Source organism: Tachypleus tridentatus, chromosome 6 (assembly GCF_004210375.1).
Source record: "Tachypleus tridentatus isolate NWPU-2018 chromosome 6, ASM421037v1, whole genome shotgun sequence".
Classification (NCBI taxonomy): Eukaryota; Metazoa; Arthropoda; class Merostomata; order Xiphosura; family Limulidae; genus Tachypleus; species Tachypleus tridentatus.
In genome coordinates, this window is record NC_134830.1 from 69406472 (window position 1) to 69426775 (window position 20304).

The window sequence follows — 20304 nt, forward strand, 5'->3', positions numbered from 1 at the left end:
GTAACATGGTCTTGCAAGATAACATAGCACTAGATAAAGCGTAACGCAGATATGTAAAACAATAACACCATACAAGGGGGAATAAACTTTACGTAACTCAGCTCTCTGGAACCATACAACACCAAGCAAGAAGAACAGTAACTGTAACACAACTCTCTAAACATTATATTCTTTATCATTCATTTTAAAACAGATTACGTTGTATTTCGTGCGCTTAACTATACTTTAAGACGTACCTCAGTTATTCTGCATATGGACATTATTCCAAATCCTCACATATGATTTTCCTTTACGTAGATCTTTCCTTCTCCTCTAGGCCCGGCATGGCCAGGTGGGTTAAGGCGTTCAACTCGTAATCTGAGGGTCGCGGGTTCAAATCCCGATCGCACCAAACATTCTCGCCCTTTCAGTCGTGGGAGCGTTATAATGTGACGGTCAGTCCCACTATTTGTTGGTAAAAGAATAGCCCAAGAGTTGACGGTAGGCGGTGACGACTAGCTGCCTTTCCTCTGGTGTTACACTGCTAAATTAGGGACGGCTAGCGTACATAGCCCTCGACTAACTTTGCCGGAAATTTAAAAAAACAAAAAACAATCCTTCTCCTCAAGTCCCAAAAATAAATATTGTAGAAAGCAAAACAAAAAGTACTCAATATGTTGTACTATATGGACACACCAATAATGTACTGTATAAATACAGGTTGGATAAGGGGGTTAAAGGTGAACTCCTCATTTCATTGCATTGGTTAGTAAAAACAACTTACTTATGTGCTACATCATACTATAATGGAACTCTTGCTTGAATGATACTGAAAAACCTTTTTATTACTCGATGTGCAGCCCTCAACTTCGGGAAATTTTTATCCTGTGTGCATATAAATTTGCAGTAATGGTCCTGATTTTACCGTTTCACATCCACTTCCTATTGCAAAGAACTTTATTTTTCTTCATTCTCAGGATGAAAATGTGACGTCATGAATACGTCACATGCAGATCTAATGCACTGGCGCCATCCATGCAAATATAATAGTACTCTCATTTGTATGTCCATGTGAATACTACGCAGGGTGTGGATAGATGTTCACCAAAATTGGTATGGAAGTTCATTACGTGCACGGAAAAATACGTATAAATTTTCAATTTTGTGGTTTTTACGAGTTTTTGCAGAGTTCGTTTTTACAGTTACTTCGCCCCTGTTGATGGATCTTTACCAAATTTGACATGAATTTTTGTTTGTTCCATGAGCAGATACATTCAAATTTACGGATTCACATTTCACGTTTTGCTGTTTTTTATAGGTATTTTGGGTCTTGTTGCTTTTTAATTACATATAAAGGAAACAAATGTTTATGTCCTAAGATAACCTTTCATTAATCTTGAATTTATATAACTTCCATCCAAGGTGCGGGTCCCCCAGCTAGTATATATAAATGACTATATATATTATGTACCATATTAATGACACACACTGATTATATCTGGAAGGTACTTGTACCTAATACTATTCTATAGTTGTGTAGCCACGTAGTCTTGTTTTAAGATGTAGCTGAGGGTAACTGTATTTCAATGTGGCAACTTTTCTTTTCAATAAATTGTGCGACGAATGAATTGTATTGCTTAGTTTAGTTTCTCAAGTTTCACGTCGCTAATCGGATAAAGTAGTTTCTTGCGGCTAACATCCGTTTGCACAAGGGATGAAATACAAAGGGCTAAGTATCTTACATTAAGAGGGTTTTTGGAATCTCACCACGTCGTTACAGCCCCTATTTCAACGGCCGGTCTTGCTTTAACTGTGACGGTCTTGCAGTTTGACAGTAGCTCTGTCTCTGGTTTCTATTGAAGGAGGCTTAATCGTAAGGCTGTCATATTCAAATTACATCACTCCTTCCATCATAGCTTTTATATCTATATAGGTACAACGATTTCCTTGCACTCGTTTAACCGGTCCAATTACACAGATAAGGCGCTGTATTCTGTGACTTAATTTGCATGTCTTTGTATGAAATAGCACAAATACCTGTCTCATTTTCCACTTGCTTGAAGTGTGCGATTTTTGACTATAAATGTCATGCAAACAGTTTGTTCACGCATGATTTGTGTCGCATTTTCAAGCAGGAGCTAAAATTTTGGCTTTATTCCCTGCGGTGGACACAGCAGATAGTCCATTGTAGCTCGGCTCTAGAAACGAAACAAAGCAGACAGGGGTCCTTATTGATTATATTGCCTATTGCCGGGGGCAAGCAGATGGCTTTTACCGCTGATATTTGTGTTCACACATTCTCAACTGTCACAAGACGCTGCAATTGTTTACTTCAGCTGAATACAAGATGTTGCAGGTATCTATTTGGATGGTCCCGATACTCCAAGTTGGTCCACATTCTTTTGTCTTATAATCCTACTAAATACAAAGAATATTCCCGTTTTGGAAATTCTAAATTCCATGTATGGGCACATTTTTATGCTTTGCTCTGATTGTACGAATATTTTACGTAATAAAAGGGCTGTCACAGATTCTACCCAGTTTTCAATGGCATTACAATATCTATGAACCGTAAACAACTTGTAACGTGGTTAGTAAATCGGAAATACTCACTATATCATGTAACGTAGTCATAATCTCGAGGCGTGCTAGCCGTCTCTTTCTGTGCTGCTTCCCCCTACCAAGTGGCACAGCGAACTTACAACGATATAAACCGAGTTTCGATACTCTTGGTGGTCAGAGCAGAGACAGTCCATTGTGTAGCTTTGTGCTTAACTACAAAGAAGCTTTCTGTGCTGAATGCTTGACCACCAGATCACGTGGGGAATCGTACATAAGTTATTTTGCATGTGAACGATTTAGTTCCAATTTATTACTTGTATTCACTTGAACATTATTAACGTAAGTAATATTTAGAAACTTCTGAACTTGACTGTTTCTTGGCATTCTAATCTGTGTTAAGTACAACTTAATAAAACCTTCCACTAGAAGACTCTTATATACATAAGAAGTGATGATTGTTCGAGTGTTTATATTAATATAAGCATTTTAGCGTGTAACATGTGGCCAATAATACAACATGTTTTCTTTGATACATTCTGTGTCAATAGTTAACTCACACTGTACCCTTCATCACTGTTTAGTTGAATACGCAACAAAAGAAGAGACGCAAGTTGGCGCCAAACATATGGTTCGAACCCTCGACCCCAACATTAAAAATGTTATGCTTTTTTAACTAAATGTGTACAAAAATAATACCCATGGAAAGTATTACCAAAATCAAAGATATCAGTGTCCAGATCTTCCGAGAAAGAAAGTTCAAATTAGAACACAATATTCCCTTGCTCTAATTATTTTCAATTCCCAACCGTTATACTGAATACGTCATCTACACTTGTTAGTACACAGCCGGATTGATTTTTCGCTCCCACCACTTTCTTATTCCAAATGAAAATTTAATTATAAAACTATCTCCTCTAACGTAGAACCTTCCTTTCACTAGAACCACTTATTTTGTCTAATTCAGGCGGTATTTGTCCACATTAATGGCTTTGCGAACGAAACATTTATATAACACCTAACTGTCTGCCAAATGATATATTGCTAAAAAGATTTGCCAACGATTTAAAGTATCCCTTTCCACAAATGGTGTTTAGAACATCCGACCGATGTTGAGTGCGTGGGTAGATTTTGTGTACAGCTTTCAATACACTTTTTGAAAGCATTCCCATGATAAACTTCTACAAATACTAGGTAAAACTTTTCAAAAGGAGGAAACATCGCCTGTTTTTATTACTAAAATGTTAGGAATATTTAAGCTTATGAAGCAACTCCCAGGGAAACACAAGCAACTGAAATGTAATATACTCTAAACCTTGCACTCTTCAACACTCCCAACAAGAGATACAAGATACACAAGTATTATCTAATCATATTGCATGATCACCCTTTATCTGGACATTTAGAAATATCTATAACATTATAAAGATTAAAATCCAGAACTTACTGACCAGATATATTGAGTTATCTTAAACACTACGTAAACATTTACATTTATCAACTAACGAACCCAGAAACTAAGCGCTGTCCTGATTTCGGTACATCCTACTTTTCCTTGAGTAATTATTGAGAACAGATATTATAGGATCTCTACCTACTACATACAAAATATAGAAATATTTAATTGTCTTTATTGATTTCTTTACAAAATGTGTTTACATTGCCTCGTGTTCCTGACGCCACTACTCACGTAGCTGCTAAAACTAGTTAAGGACGCTTCTTGTGTATTTGGTACTTCAAAGTTCATGGTGTATGACTGAAGAACTGAATTCGCTAGTGATGTTTTGGAAAAAGTCCTTGTTCTCTTGTAAAAGTAAAACATAGAATGAAAACATTACTCCACTAACAGGCCAACGTTATTAAGTGCTAATCGAAACATTAAAATTAAGATGCGATCCTTTCTTGATAAGCACCATAATAAGTGGAATGAGTATTAACACTTCATAACCTTTACTTTTTGAAGTGCACGACATCGCAGCACAGAAAGTCTGAATTGATCATAAACGAGTATTTACATGAAAATTAGAACTATTAGTTGTTCAGACTTGAACGAGATATTTGGTTTGTTTTGAATCTCGCGCAAGATACACGAGGGCTATCTGCGCCAGCCGTTCCAAATTTAGCAGAGGCAGCTAGTCATCACCACCAACCGCCAACTCTTGGGCTACTCCTTTACCAACGAATAGTGGGATTGACCATCGCATTATAATGCCCCCACGGCTGAGCATGTTTGTGGCGGGAATCCAAACCCGCGACCCTCAGTTTACGAGTCGAGTGCCCTAATCACCTGTCCATTACAAGTTATGTGTTGAAATACAATATTCCATGTAGTAGAAATGTCGTCATACTTCTTGAAATGTGAAAGATACGACAGACAATAAGCTACACAATGGGTTATCTGTGATCTATCCACTATGAATATCGAAACCAGGTTTTAGCGTTGTATGTCTGGAGACATACCGCTATGACACTGGGGGGCAAGTTGTATTGAATCGAACACTTCACATGTGGTAGAAGATGAAGCCAAATAACAAACCGGAATGAATTAGTGAAGAGGATCCGTATATTTCTGGTTGTGGTATTAAGGTATCTTTAGATTCTAAAAATAAAGACTTATTACGGTACTCGCCCCGACCCCTCGAACATACATGAGAAATTGACTCACTCTTCACTAAACTCACCCTTATCATTCAGATAGTAGCAAATAATTAAATTTATTTTAGTAAAAATTGCGGGGAAGTGGGTATGAATTAACTGATTATTTAGCTTGAAATACTTACTATGTAATGTAATCCGTTGTAGACTCGAGGCATGTCGGCCATCTTGTTTATGTGCTGATTTTTCTTATTCGTGTATTTGCTGCTTCTCATTAGCTCAAATAATTAAGTTATTTTTATGCGTGAACGACTTAGTTTCAATTTATATCAACTTGAATACTGTGATTTGATTTTCTCTTTAGAGTATTGGTTATTTTGGTCATTGTAAGCTGTGTTAAACATAATTGTATTTAAACTTTCTCCAAGGGACACTTGTATATAAGGGTTGTTATGAAAGTTGATTGTCTGAGTGTCGGTGTATGTATTATACGCATTTTGTTGTGTATTAGATGGCGAGTGTTACAACATATTTTCCTTGATATGTTTTGTGTCTTAGAGTTAGTCCACATTGTAACCATCCGGATGGAATACGAAATCAAACAAGGATTGCAAATGTCAACATTCTATTTCATCACGACTTTACATTGGCTGTGGATGTCGCGTGATTTGCTGATTTGCATAGTCAAATACAACGTACTCCACCCTGTATTAGCAGAGCTTTCTTAGAAGCTAATTACATCGCTATAACAAAAAAAGGTTAATAATTTCATAATCATAATTTCAGAGAGAACATTATTGGCTACCGCCTAAACTGTTGTGAGGTAACAAGAAGAGAAGAGAACCACATAGACAAAGACAAACCTGGAATAATAAAAAATGTTGGAACTGATTCTCAAGTGTATTTATGAACATAATAAACGAACTGGTTAAAAGGGTGTAGCTCGCTCCATCATCGTCTCTTATTATTCTAAAATCAAAATAAAGTTTTCTTTTTCATAACCAAATAAGAAGTTAAAACCAACAACAGAAAACGTTAGTTTACTATAGACATTTAAAAAAAGTTATAGTTTAAACATTGTCTGGGCCCGGCATGGCCAGGTGGTTAAGGCACTTGACTCGTAATCTGAGGACCGGAGGTTCAAATCTCCGTCTCACTAAACATGCTAGCTCTTTCAGCCGTGGAGGCATCATAATGTAATGGTCACTCCCACTATTCGTTGGTAAAAGAGTAGCCTAAGAGTTGGCGGTGGGTGGTGATGACTAACTGCCTTCTCTATAGTTTTACACTGCTAAATTAGGAACAACTAGCTCAGATAGCCCTCGTGCAGCTTTGTGAGAGATTTAATTAGGAACAACTAACTCAAATAGCACTCGTGTAGCTTTGTGCGAGATTCAAACCAAACCAAACATTGTCTGGGAACATCTAAAACTTTCAGTGGAACCATGCACTGACGTTTCGAAATTGACATTATATCTTTTGTAGGTTCATGTAAAAGCTATATTTCACTAGGGATTTGGTTTTCTTACTAAAAACTCTAAATAATATATGTATTTTTGTGTGTTACTTGCTTTATTTTAATATATCTTTTATCAATGAAAATATTTTAGACATTGCGAGACTTTGCTGAAGATACCAATTTAGGGATAATGACATTTACATTACAGCTCTCTCTCTCTTGTGTGTGTATGTGTGTGTGTGTATATATATATATAAACACACACAGACACACACACAAACACACACATTTTCTCTTTAATTGTTTCCTGAATAATTTCCATTTATTTCGAAAGTATAGTTATCTGGCGCCAGTCACGCAATCTCAAGTCTTCCCGAGCTATTTCATTTAGAATCAGAAGTAGCTCATACTGTTTCATGAAGACCTCAAATAAGAAATCGGGAATGGATGTAGCTCATCAGCGTCATTACCTAGTTGTTGTTTTTTCTTTATTAATAGGATTTAAAATTCACATCTAATTCTTAAACTTACTTGTGATGGATTAGTGTATTCCAATTGCAACTTAATTATTCATGTTCACTGCGAAGATTTATCCAACGTTGAAAACCTATAAATATATACGAACATTAACTTCTATAACGATTAAAATATGATTTAGGATGTGTGAAACATTTACTGTATATTTTGAAACAAAACCGAAAGATATGTTCATCACGAACAAATTGTCTACCATCTTATTTGTTCTTGGACAACAGTTATATTGTTTTAAATCATGAGATATGTACGTTCATTATTTTACAAACCCAGAAAATTCTGTAAATGAAAGATCCAATATATTTGTTTTGGAAGTGGGTTACTGCAATATTTATCACACAACCCTCATATAATAGCAAAATAAACGATCAAGATTTTTAAAATTTATTAAACACTCTTTTCTTCCACCTTCCTAGTATTTCTGAAAAATTAAATTAAAAATTCGCGACTTTCAAAGGAGGACGAATTTTCTAATTTCGTATTAAATTGTGAGTAAAGTTATCGGGTCCTCGATCATAATGCATTTTATATTCGTTTGATCTATTGTACTGGTGTATGATTGGAAGTTTTCCAAAAATTCGAGATAAAGCTGTCTTCTGAAAAGAAAATAATTGACATTTCTATTGCATTAATGTGGATTCTAAAAACACAAGCGAATTTGTAACACGTGGTAAGATAACTTATGGTACTCTATGGAAGGTTAATTGCACTTATAAGAATATTATACACATTTTAGTGTGGTGGGGAACCGCTGCAGGTAACAGCTGTGAGTCCACGATTAGCTTTTAGCATGTATGTTCGCGACAAGTTTAGACCATTAAATAGCGCAATGCTATCATGGCGGAGTTACGATTGGAGAAGAAGCCTTCACTGCGCTATTAAAGCGACGTAACTTGTAAAAGTAGACATTTTAAACAGCACGAGACAAAGAAAACACACCTCAAGCCAATCCCGAGTAATATCAGTATTCACAAAGTGAAGAATTTAGCTACACTTTGACAAGTCTCCAAACATGTCCACCTTTTCAACCATGTGGATGTTATAATGTCACGTTCAGTCCCACCTTTCGTTAATAAAGGGTAACCAAAAGTTGGAGATGAATGGTGTCTTCCCTCTAATTTGTAGTGGCGTGGCCAAGTGTGTAAAGACGTGCGACTCGTAATCCGAGGGTCGCGGGTTCGAATCCCTCTCGCCCTTTGAGCCGTGGGGGCTTTGGAATGTGACGGTCAATACCACTAATCGTTGGTAAAAGATTAATCCAATAGTTGGCGGTGGGTGGTGACAACTAGCTACCTTCTCTCTAGTCGTACACTACTAAATTAGGGACGATTAGCACAGATAGCTCTCGAGTAGTTTTGCGCGAAATTCAAAACAAACTAAACCTTGTCAACGAGCTGCTATCTACTACAAGTAGTTTAGTCAATACCATTTTTGTAGGAATATACTGAGTTATAGAGATTTTTATCATTCTAACTTATTGTACTCTATCTATATAAATAAGGCGAAACGTAATTGATATAAAAAAAGGCATTTACGTTTCCTTGGTCTTGAAAATTGTCGTGTCTGCTATGTCTGAAAAATAACGTTGTCGTAGATTCGTGAATAAAATAATTATACGCAGAAAACTGGTGATACGTTAGTACTTAAGATACATGAATATTTAATTAAATTAACTTTATCTCAAAACTCTACTGTTTAAAAAGAATCAAATTTCGCAATGAAGTGCTTCTACAACGCGGAAACTAATGAATGTATGTGTTTATCATCATAAAAGTGGAAAATTAATGTCCTTCTATCGCGCTTCTTTTTACGTAATTTTTCACAGCGACAAAAATTAATTTCTTATTTCTAACCCACGACGCAGCAATAGTGCAGTTTTTTGTTGTTGTATTATACACGGTAGGTTGTTTGGTCACATCAGATATTGAGATCCAACATCTGAGCACGCCCTCTACATTTCTACACTTAATTACACAACCGCCTTCCAACATGCGGTCAGCTATCGGTCAGTTACCTTTTTCTTTCTTTGTGAACTTGACGATGACTGAAGAAGGTCGAAGTGTTGTTCGCTTCTCTACATAGAGCTTTCTCTATCCATACCAGCCTTTTGTACATATATATTTTTCTCTACAAGTTGGTTTTCTCGTCATCACGGACAAATATTAAGACGTTAATACAGAATAAAATAAACTCTTAGTGTAAGTCATTCTGTTTCAAGAGATGTCAGGGGAGGTCACAGAACATTAAATATTATAAACATAATTCTATCTTTAATCCCAAAATATTTTTTGTAGAATCAAAGTACATTAAAAGCATTTCCAGAGTTTATTGAAAAACATTAGAACATGCGTCAAAGAAAATTACCTGACCACTCAGGTGGGTCATGAATTGATAATATTTGGGGATCCAAGAGTCACATTTTTATCACTATGACAAAACGTCTGTTATCTTTGGAAGGTTATTTATTCGTTCGTTACATAATTGACGTATTTGTAGTCTGGAGAAGCAAACTCTTTCGATTATTCACAGGTTGGTTAAATGTCACCAGTTGAAATTTCTAAGAACATTATTGAAATACATAATGCTGTAATATGTAGTATTAACACTTTTATTGATAAGGAGAAAACAACGTTTCGACCTTCCTAGGTCCCTTCAGGTTGAGAATCTAATTTATAAAATTGCAGCTCTAGGAAAGTGTGTCGCCAAGCGACGATTTATTCGGTGGGCCCGGCATGGCCAGGTAGTTAAGGCGCACGACTCGCAGTTTCACGGGCGCAGGATCGAATCCCCGTCACACCAAACATGTATGCTCCCCCTTTCAGCCGTAGGACGTTATAATGTTACGATCAATCCCACTATTCGTTGACAAAAGTGTATTCCAAGAATGGGCGGTTGGATGGTGATGACTAGGAGCCTTCCATCTAGTCTTACACTGTTTAATTACGAACGGATAGCGCAGATAGCCCTCGTTTAGCTTTTCGCAAAATTAAAAAACAAACAAAAAGTATTTTACGACTGTCATAGAACTGTATGCTGCACTTGTGTTGTCTGAAAGTAATCACGGTATACACGAGAGTGACTTCTCTTTCTTGTATAGCGCAAGTGGCCCGGCATGGCCAAGCGTGTTAAGGCGTTTGACTCGTAATCCGAGGGTCGCGGGTTCAAATCCAAGTCACACCAAAGATGCTCGCCCTTTCAACCGTGGGAACGTTATAATATGACAGTCAATCCCACTATTCGTTGGTAAAAGAGTAGCCCAAGAGTTGGCGGTGGGTGGTGATGACTAGCTGCCTTCCCTCTAGTCTTACACTGCTAAATTAGGGACGGCTAGCGGAGATAGCCCTCGAGTAGTTTTGCGCGAAATTCAATTAAACAAACAAGCATAGCGCAAGCGTCGAATTTGACATTCAACTGAGCTTCTTTAATATTAATTTAAAATGTATATTTTTCGCTATAACTACTAATAGATAAATCTGTTATCAAACACGTTACTCGACAAGTAGGTAAAAAAAAACTATTCCGCTATTTTGCGGAGTCTGTAAAGATTTGAAAAGTGGTTGAATTCGATATGAGGTGAAAATCCAACAAAAGCGATCTGTTGATGAATTAATACGCTATCTAGTTAGAAAATTAGAAGCTGCTCAGGTGAAATTATAACATTGTATATATTGATTCTAGTACCTCGCTTATCCTAGTACCTATTAGTTGTTTAACTACTACATGTATGAAAAAACGTGATTAAGTGACAATTCATGAGCCACAACACTTGAACTAGTGCAGTGTATGATACTTTAGATATTACTAACGACTCTACAAGAATAAGTCAAGTGTAAAGGCAGTGTATGATACTTTAGATATTACTAACGACTCTACAAGAATAAGTTAAGTGTAAAGTGCTTTTAGTTGTTGCTTGTAGATTAAAAAAAATAGTTGTGAGGATAAAGGCAAAGAAAACAACTGAATGGTTGCTGCATTCAAAAAGAGTCCACTGATGTTGTTTTACCCCATAATTGATAAATCGATTTTAAAATTTAAGAAATTTAACACTTATTACAACTGTTTTAACCTTATTTTTATCCATTTTTACCACATTTGAAAACACGCACACTAAAAATAACCGTGAATAAATAGGCTGATATGGATTGTTGTTCATAATTTAGCACAAAGCCACACAATGGGTTATCTGTGCTCTACCCACCACGGGTATAGATACGCGGATTTTGGCGTTGTAAGTCAGCAGACATGTCGCTGTGCGACTGGTGGGGAGCGTCATTTGAATAAATATTAACGTTTTAGTTTACTTGTAATAAAAAAATTACCATTACAGATTATTTTTAAATTTTTCTATAATTAAATAATTTTCTTTATATTTTGCAAGCGTTTCAAGGTTGGGCATCATAATAGAATCATCTCGTAATTTTGGTGTATGGTAAATGGTAAATGTAAAGGTACTACAATTTAATTATGCAGTAAATTATTTGGTATCATTGGATTTTTCTTTCTATGAATAAAGCAAACAAACAATAATGTGTTATTCATATAAAGTTCCTAAAAACGCCAAATTAGAACATTCCTTCGAATATCCCAATAGAAGTGATTGTACGGGAACGTCTAAGTACACTCTCAGTGACAGGGAAAACTAAAATAATGAACGTATCTCGAGGAACAGTGCCAAAAGTGATGTCTCCATGAATATCGACAAATAAAAACACATCAAACAAACATAATAATGGTCAATAAACTAACTTGACATATTATGGCAGACGAGAACACGAGAATTAGACAAAACCAAGAGATTGGAATGTAAATAAGTGATGCGCAGAACCTAACGTTTTAGCTCACAACTAGAAGGTAACAAAATGGACTACCGTCTGCCATTCAGAAACCTCTAGCAACACCAAAAAAACAAAATATGAAAAAAAACATATGTAAGACCGATGACCAATTAAAGGATGTGATTTGATCAGATGAATCATATTTTAAATTTTTCTCACTAAATGGACCTCATCAGATGTGGCAAAACTCAAAGAACTGTACACCCTGGATTTTGTGTGTGCCAATACTAAAGTGTTGTGAAGGCTGATAGTTGTAACGTGTTTTCTTATAGAACATTTTAGGGCCTACGTTCTCACTGAAAGATAGAGCAATGGTAATGATTACTTAGTTTATTGCACGATGAATAATTTATACCTAAATAATAAAACAATGGGCCAATTTCGTGTTTTTTTATATTGTTGGATTCACACTTAACTTGACCACAGCCACCACCGGATGTGAATATTATCGAGCCTTTATGGTTAGTTTTAGAGACCAATCTTCGAAGCACATGTCTACCATTTAACATTATTTCAACAATCGGAAGAAGTTTTGATCGACAAATATACAATAATTCCACATCGGGTGTTTCTATTATTTTATCCAACCCCCATTTATGTGTATCTTAACAGGTGGTTTAAAAATATTAGTAGAAATATTTGTACTTTAAGTTGATAAAACTCATTTTTAATCAACATGAGTATTTTCTTTAAAATATTAACATGTGAATTTTCTAAATATACAAGAAACATTTTAATTCTATGGCTTTGTTCGTTTTCTATTAACCACAAAATTACATAACATCCTGTCTGTACGGTACCCATCTCGACTATCAAGACCAGACTTTTAGCGCTGAAAGCCCTAGTTGTATAAAAGAGAGAAAAAACAAACAATATATTTATGAACCAGTCTTTAGGCTTGGTGTTTCTCTCGAATATAAATAACATACGGTGTTTAAAAGTTGCTGAAAATTAATCGCAGCTTACATTAAACTTAACTTTCAAATTTCAAAGCCGTAATAAATTTATAATGCATACCTTTCATCAATTACTATTATTAATTTGTTTATCTTTTGTAATTAAAAAAATCAAAGCGTGAGCCGCCATTCCTTTTAGACATTTGGATTCTCTGTGAATAATATTTCTTTTCCGAAAGCTATCCAAAACAAAGTTGTGTGTATACGAGGGCTGTTCAAAAAATACGCGGACTGACGTCATAAAACAAAATGTACTTTATTTATAAGTTACAGGTCTGGGACCCCTTCAAAGTACTCTCCTCCCCAATGCACACACTTATCCCAACGGTGTTTCCACTTGTTGAAACAGTCCTGGTAAGCTTCTTTTGTAATGTCCTCCAGCTCCTTCGTCGCATTTGCTTTAATCTCGAAAATCGTCTCAAATCTTCTTCCTTTCAAGGGTCTTTTGAGTTTGGGGAACAAGAAAACATCGCAAGGAGCAAGGTCATGTGAGTAGGGGGGTGGGGAAGAACAGCGATCGAGTGTTTGGTCAAAAACGCAAGAGTTCTGAGGCACAAATTTCGCAGCAACGCGGTGCATCTTCAATTTTTCGGTCAAAATCTCGTAACAAGATCCAACTGATATCCCACACTCTTCAGCAAGCTCCCTAACAGTCAGACGTCGATTTTCCCGCACCAGGGTGTTGATTTTGTCGACGTGTGGGTCGTCAGTTGACGTGGAAGGACGTCCAGGACGCTCATCATCTTCAATGGACTGTCGACCATCCTTAAAACGTTCATGCCACTTGAAACATGCCGTACGATTCATAGCAACATCACCGTAAGCCGTGTTAAGCATAGCAAAAGTTTCAGTTGCAGATTTTCCAAGTTTAACACAAAATTTCACAGCAAGTCGTTGCTCCTTCAGGTCATTCATTCTGAAATCCGCCAAACGAAAAAATCGCACTTCACTTAAATCCGCGTAGCTAATACACAATGAAGATATCTGCAATCGGGAAATGGCGTCGTAATCAGCTGATCTGTGCGAACCTAGCGACACCAAGCGGATTCCACTGGAACCAACTGGAGCCGCGCAATTCAAACAGCCCGTGTATTTTTTTAACAGACCTCGTATGTGTACATTATTTATATAACTTGTATTCTTACTTCTATATGTTGTTCAGGATATGATATTTCTGACTTTTCTCTTTTCTCATTCAGTCGAGACACCGGGAAATATATGGACATTTCAATGAAAATCGAGAAAACCAATCATTGAGGACTAATTTTAAAGCCGGATATGCTGAGAAGTTGGGTGACGAAAGTAAGTATTTTTTTCCCAGCAGTTCAGTTTTACCCATAATATTTTAGTGCTGTGCAGTAAAGGGAGCTTTACAAATGAGAGTAATAAAATATGAAAATCGAATTATGAATGCAAAACAGCCAAGTCTGACTTCTGAACTAGGAAGTTTATATTTTTTCTGTCGTGATTAGCCTTCTTTTGAATATACTTAAAGTATTGCTTCACTTAAATATCTATATATGGAAACTATTTAAAGATTATAAATAATGAACGAAAACAATCTGCATTTGTTAAATTGTAAAGTAGGTTGATTGTACTTAACTATTTACGTATAATATTATATAATTTATTACATAAAGCATCTAAGGAGATACCAAATATTTGCTTTTTAAGCTTGTAGTATGTTGGCTATGCAGAACTTTGAGTGCGTACACAAACGTAGTTATTTCTTCTTTGCTTTCTTAATTCTGAAATGATATTTTTTAAAGTTTATTTCCAGCAACAATTGTTCAGTTAATTCCACGACTGATGAGGTTTTGCAGTATACACTTTATGCTAATTTTATTCCACGGTCGTTTAAACATCTCTTTAAAATGTTTTAGAAAAAGGGCAAGTATCCGTTTTGAATGTTCCAAACACTTTCATTTAGACAAAGTTTTTAAATTTCTAACGCAGAGTTTCGTCGAGTCCATCAGGAAACTTTAAACTGAATATTTGTTGATTAATAGATGTTATAAGAGATAACTACATAATTTTATAATTATTTAAAAGGTTCTCTAAGTATCACTATAATTCTATTGTTTTAAAATACTTGTATTTTTGTGTGGTACGTAAGAGCGTAAAAAATGTGAATGTTTCATTTTTTAGCCAAAGAATATTAAAATGAAGTAAAATAGTATTCCTAATGTTGTGACCCTATTCGATTTTTGATCGTTTAGTGCTTATGTTTTACATGCTGAACTATTTTTCCACTGGTAGCTAAGAGACAGCTTCCTTTCAGTATGTCTATAGCCCAATACAAACTTAAAACACTTCTTCGAACTATAGAGAATTGGAAACGTTAAGACTAACATTCTGGAAATAAATATATTTATAAAAAATATATGAGCAAAGGTCTTATTGAATTACTTTATCCCAATATTTATCAATGTCTCACTTATCCTTGTTAAATTGCTTTCAAGGATGTTATTTTATGTTCTAATTGCCCTTCAAATATTGGAATATTCTTATTCTCAAACTCTTTTCGCAAAACATCAGCGACTTTTTAAATTATGGCGAAATGTGAAGAGCATGATAACTTTGTATTATCATATTACTGAAAGGTCATGCTATGGGTTATTACTCTGTATATTTAGAATTTATTTCACTATAATGATATGCATAAATATTGTTGTGATAAACACTTTATTCTGTGAAAATAAATTTTCATTCTCCTCATCCATGTGAGTCAGCATCACGTAAATTTTAATGCTCATATTTTGAAATATTAAACATAAAGTTTTGACAGTCCGTTTTAGGTCTCACTGCAAACAGTAACTTATAATAAACTTATTATGGAGCAGCTCCATCTTATTTTTGCATTTAATGTGTTAAAGAAGAAATGGTTTCTATTGTTTGTTTGTTTTTATTTCGCGCAAAGCTACACGAGTATATAGATACAAACTTCTTGTTTTTTTTGTAACTAAGCTAAATTCATTATATCTATATATTAAGAAGAAATAAGTTACACTTAATGCTCTTTGACAATAATTTATTTGATGAATGTAGATTTCTGGATAGGCTGGAAATTTTCTTGTAAAAGTAACATTGTTAAAAAATATCGTATTTAAAAAGATGTTGCATTTCCTTTACGTTCGAGGTTTCGCACGAAGTCCAATAAAGAATGCTCAGAGCTTGCGATTCTGGCTTGTAATTAAACAATTTTAGTTCAGTCAATGACCCAATAAATGTTTTGTGTTTACAAAATTTTTATATTGTTTGTTTGTTTTTTGAATTTCGCGCAAAGTTACAAGAGATCTATATGCGCTAGCCGCCCCTAATTTAGCAGTGTAAGACTAGAGGGAAGGCAGATAATCATTACCACCTACTGCCAATTCTTGGGTTTCTCTTTTACCAAAGAGTAGTGTCATTGACCGTCACATTATAAAGCCTTCAGAGCTGAAAGGGCGAGAGAAGTAAAATTTGTTTATTTTCATTCTCATTAAGCATACATGAGGAAAAGACTGTATTGTAGTTACATTAAAATACGGCCTAAAGGAATAAGGAGTTTCTAAACGAGTGTGTTTGTGTTTTCTTTTAGCAAAGCCACATCAGGCTATTTGCTGAGTCCACCGAGGGGAACCAAACCCCTGATTGTAGCGTTGTAAATAGGTAGATTTACCACTGTACCAGCGGGGATCTTTCCTAAACAATAGATCTAAAAACAAATCCCGATATTAAGCCAAAAACGAATCCGTATTAACTCGAGTGAAAAAAAAGCAAGTTAAAGTCTCTACCTCAGAATCTAAAGGACTTATTCTCTGTGGTTGGTTATAATTATTGTGATTATATCACAGAATATTTGAACCATAATATTATTATAATAGGCAAAGAAAAACTGCTTTTTGGTTAAAGTTCTCCCTTGACAAATTAAATATCCTTTAATATTTTAAAATAGGATATTGTTAATTTTTTATTTGTGATAAAAATGAAAATGTTTAAGTGAAAGTGGACCCAGTTTAGAAAATCGTTAAGGAAAGCTTTATGGAACAAAAGTGTTTTGGTTTGTTTTGAATTTTGCGCACAAGGGATATCTGCACTAGCTGTCCCTCATTTAGCAGTTTAAGACTAGAGGGAAGAGAACTAGTCATCACCACCCATCGCCAACTCTTTGGCTATTCTTTTACCAAGGAAGAGTAGGAGTGACCATAACATTATAACGCCCCCACGGCTGAAAGAGAGAGCATGTTTGGTGTGACGGGGATTCAAACCTGCGACCCTCGGATTACAAGACGAGTGTCTTAACTACTATGAAAAGCACTATGCAGAATAGCGAACAGCGTATAAAGGTGTTTCTTTATATTAATAATATAATCCAACATCTAAGCACGCCCTCTACATTCCTACACTACGCAACCGCCTTCAAACTAGTGATCAGCTAACGGTCAGTTACCTCTTTCTTTCTTTGTAAACCTGACGATGACCGAAGAGGGTCGAAACGTTGTTCGCTCTTCTACATAGTGCTTTCTCTACTCATACCAGCCGTTTTTACATATATATGTTTCTTAATATATTAGTCAGTATCTCAGAAATTATGAAATAGATTTCCTTTCAGTCAGTGTTTCTAGATCAAATGGTTTTTCTAGCTATGGATGAATACGTAGTTTCCTGGTTTCAGTCTCAATCCTTTATTTATTTTGTGGAATTCTCTTATCAGGTTCTAAGCCCATGGCTTTTACAAGCAATCAAACATCAATGTACATCAGGCATCTCTATCATCGAAGCAATTCGGTACAAGTTCCATTAGACCTTTAAAAAAAAAAAGATGGGTTCATTACAGACCAAATGGCATGATGCAGAACTCGTACAAGCCATCTCTCATTCTAAATGCAGTTTTTATCTGCTATCATCAACACACGTTATACTGTTTTTCTTAAATCAACAAGTAATCTTGGTGTACCTAACAATTATGAATGAACATAACAAAACACTCTCCAAAGATTATGATGCCATTCTTCAACATCTGCTTATTCCAACACTGGCTGTATTTGTTTCAGAACACTATGTGTGAGTGGCTGGTTGTAAAACCTCGAAATAAACTCAATGTGATGGCGTGTACCTGGGTTGGACAATTCATCTGAGATATAGCCACTATGGTTACTGCTGTCTACACTAACAAGTGACTCAAAACTATCACTTCATACATGGTCGAAACAGAAACTACTTTGGTTATCTATAAATTATCTATTAATGTGTTTGTGATTTCCTTAAACCATCACAGCATAATCATTGCCTTGTGAATAGCTTAGATTTTCTGTAAAAGTGGACATACATTTGAGCCCAAATTTTTGTTGTATTTTATTCAATTTGCGATGGAATACAGAACTAGACCACCTCACCTCAAAAAAAGGCATTTAATTGCTTGCTCCTGGTCCAGCTATTCCAAGCAACTACCTATCTGAAAAGCTTCAGAGAATGGTCCACATTTTCCTTCACTACATTTTTAGACATTGGAAGCAAAATCTGTCTGTCTTCACTCACGAGTATCTGTAGTGTTGGACAAACTTGTTCCTTGTGAGTTTTCAGCTAATGTCTAACAGAGATGCTGCTTATGCTATAAGTATGGAAAAGTAGACACATTGAGGAAATCTGGCACTTAAATGAGTAGTTAGTACGTGGTTCAGAGTAACCAAATGAAATTTTTTTCACCAATTCATCCTGAAGTTCTGCTTAACCCGACTTTCCTCGGAATCGATACTTCCTAATACTATGAGAAGTTCACAGTTGCACCATGACTTACAGTTTTCCATTGGTACACACTGTCTAGTCCCATGAATAGCTCTGAACAATGAAAATTATATATCAGTGGCACATCCAGTCCTTCTTGGCTGAACTCAGTTGGTCTGGCCAAAGCTGTGGCTGTATAACATTGGTTGAAATTGTGCTAGAAGTCTTGTAGAGACCATTCTGTATGGTTCTAGATATACCGGATACCATTCCAGCTTCCCTTGCATCGAGATAAATCCTCAGGGAAGTCGTCCAATCTATCATTCTATATACACCAAAAAATCGGCTGATCTTGATGAGTATGAAGTTGAGAAAAATCGATATCAGGGACCTCCTCAACATCCGCAAGAGCCCTCTGTGGCTTGTATTTATGACTAAGCTACTAAAGGTATAATATTTGCCACCATACCTAGTTTTAACTACTGATCAGAGGGAAGGCAGCCACTTAGCGACTCTACCTCCCCTCATCAACGCCAAAGAATTCACTATTATAACGTATCCATAGTTAAAAGTGCGGAAAAAATTTGGGGTTTCGAAGATTGAAGACCGTCTTACCAATTATGAAATTTAGAGTTCTATGTACACTTCTTAACAAAATTGCTTTGTGAGTTTGTATTTATTATTCGGTAATGTTGTTCGACTATTAAAAATAATGTAATTTTCCATTCAAAATAAAACTTGCAAGACATCTAACAATCGTAATTAAACTTGCAGAACCTCGTTGTTTTGATCATGTATTTACAGAACTTTAAATTTATCAATTTTTATCCAAATATGTAATTGTGACGTTTTAACATTTGCCATTCTGTTAGCAACGTCTAACAAATCTCCAGTTTCTTTGTGTTTTATTGTGTGTGTGCTTTGATTTATAACCCTTTCACTTTTTATTATTAACTCCAGTCTTTCAATGGCACAGCGATATGTTTGTAGAATTAAAACGTTAGAAACCAGGTTTTGATACCTGTGATGGACACAGCATTGATAGCCCTTTGTATAAATTTGTGTTTAACTAAAAATAAACAATTTCGGTTTCTTTCCATTATTCAGCAAGTTTTTTGAAAGAGTTCTGTAATGATTCAGTTTTTGATTTTGTGTAATGAATTAACACTTGACACTTTATTTTTCGACATTTTGATATTCTTATGTAATTACACACCTATTATTTGACCATTTAATGATTAGCTTGGCGAATTTCAGGTGTGTGTGTGTATGTGTGTGCTTGTTTTTTACTTCACCCGTGGTAAGAGTGTTGTGTGTATTTTAGCTCTGTACATAGTAAGAGAGTGGGATTACATAAAGGCTTTAGAAAATGACCGATATTTTTTGTTGTAGACTCGTACGCTGACCAATATTTCGCGCAGTTATTATTAAAAATATGTTGAATACTTTCTCTCAGCCAACTTGTTACACACCGTAAAAAACAGAACTATGGAACTGCTAATGGGCGAATCCAGATCAACTAAAATTGAATTTTTAGCAATGATTCGTAAACGTATGTGCGTTTTCTTATAGCAAAGCCACATTAGGCTATCTTGCTGTCTTCACCGAATGGAATCAAACCGCTGACTTTAGCGTTGTAATACCGAAGATTTGCTAAACTAAAAATAATATAACAATTTGC

The 20304-nt window shown here is 35.5% G+C and overlaps 1 protein-coding gene across 1 annotated transcript in view; it reads left to right on the forward strand.

Moving 5' to 3' along the window:
• The window catches only part of LOC143252757 (follistatin-related protein 5-like), a 107338-nt gene that overhangs the window by 56951 nt on the left and 30083 nt on the right, over window positions 1-20304 (forward strand). Inside the window, exon 3 of the mRNA XM_076505391.1 lies at window positions 14117-14219. Coding sequence (XP_076361506.1) covers window positions 14117-14219 — 103 coding nt within the window. The remainder of the gene's footprint in view (window positions 1-14116; window positions 14220-20304) is intronic.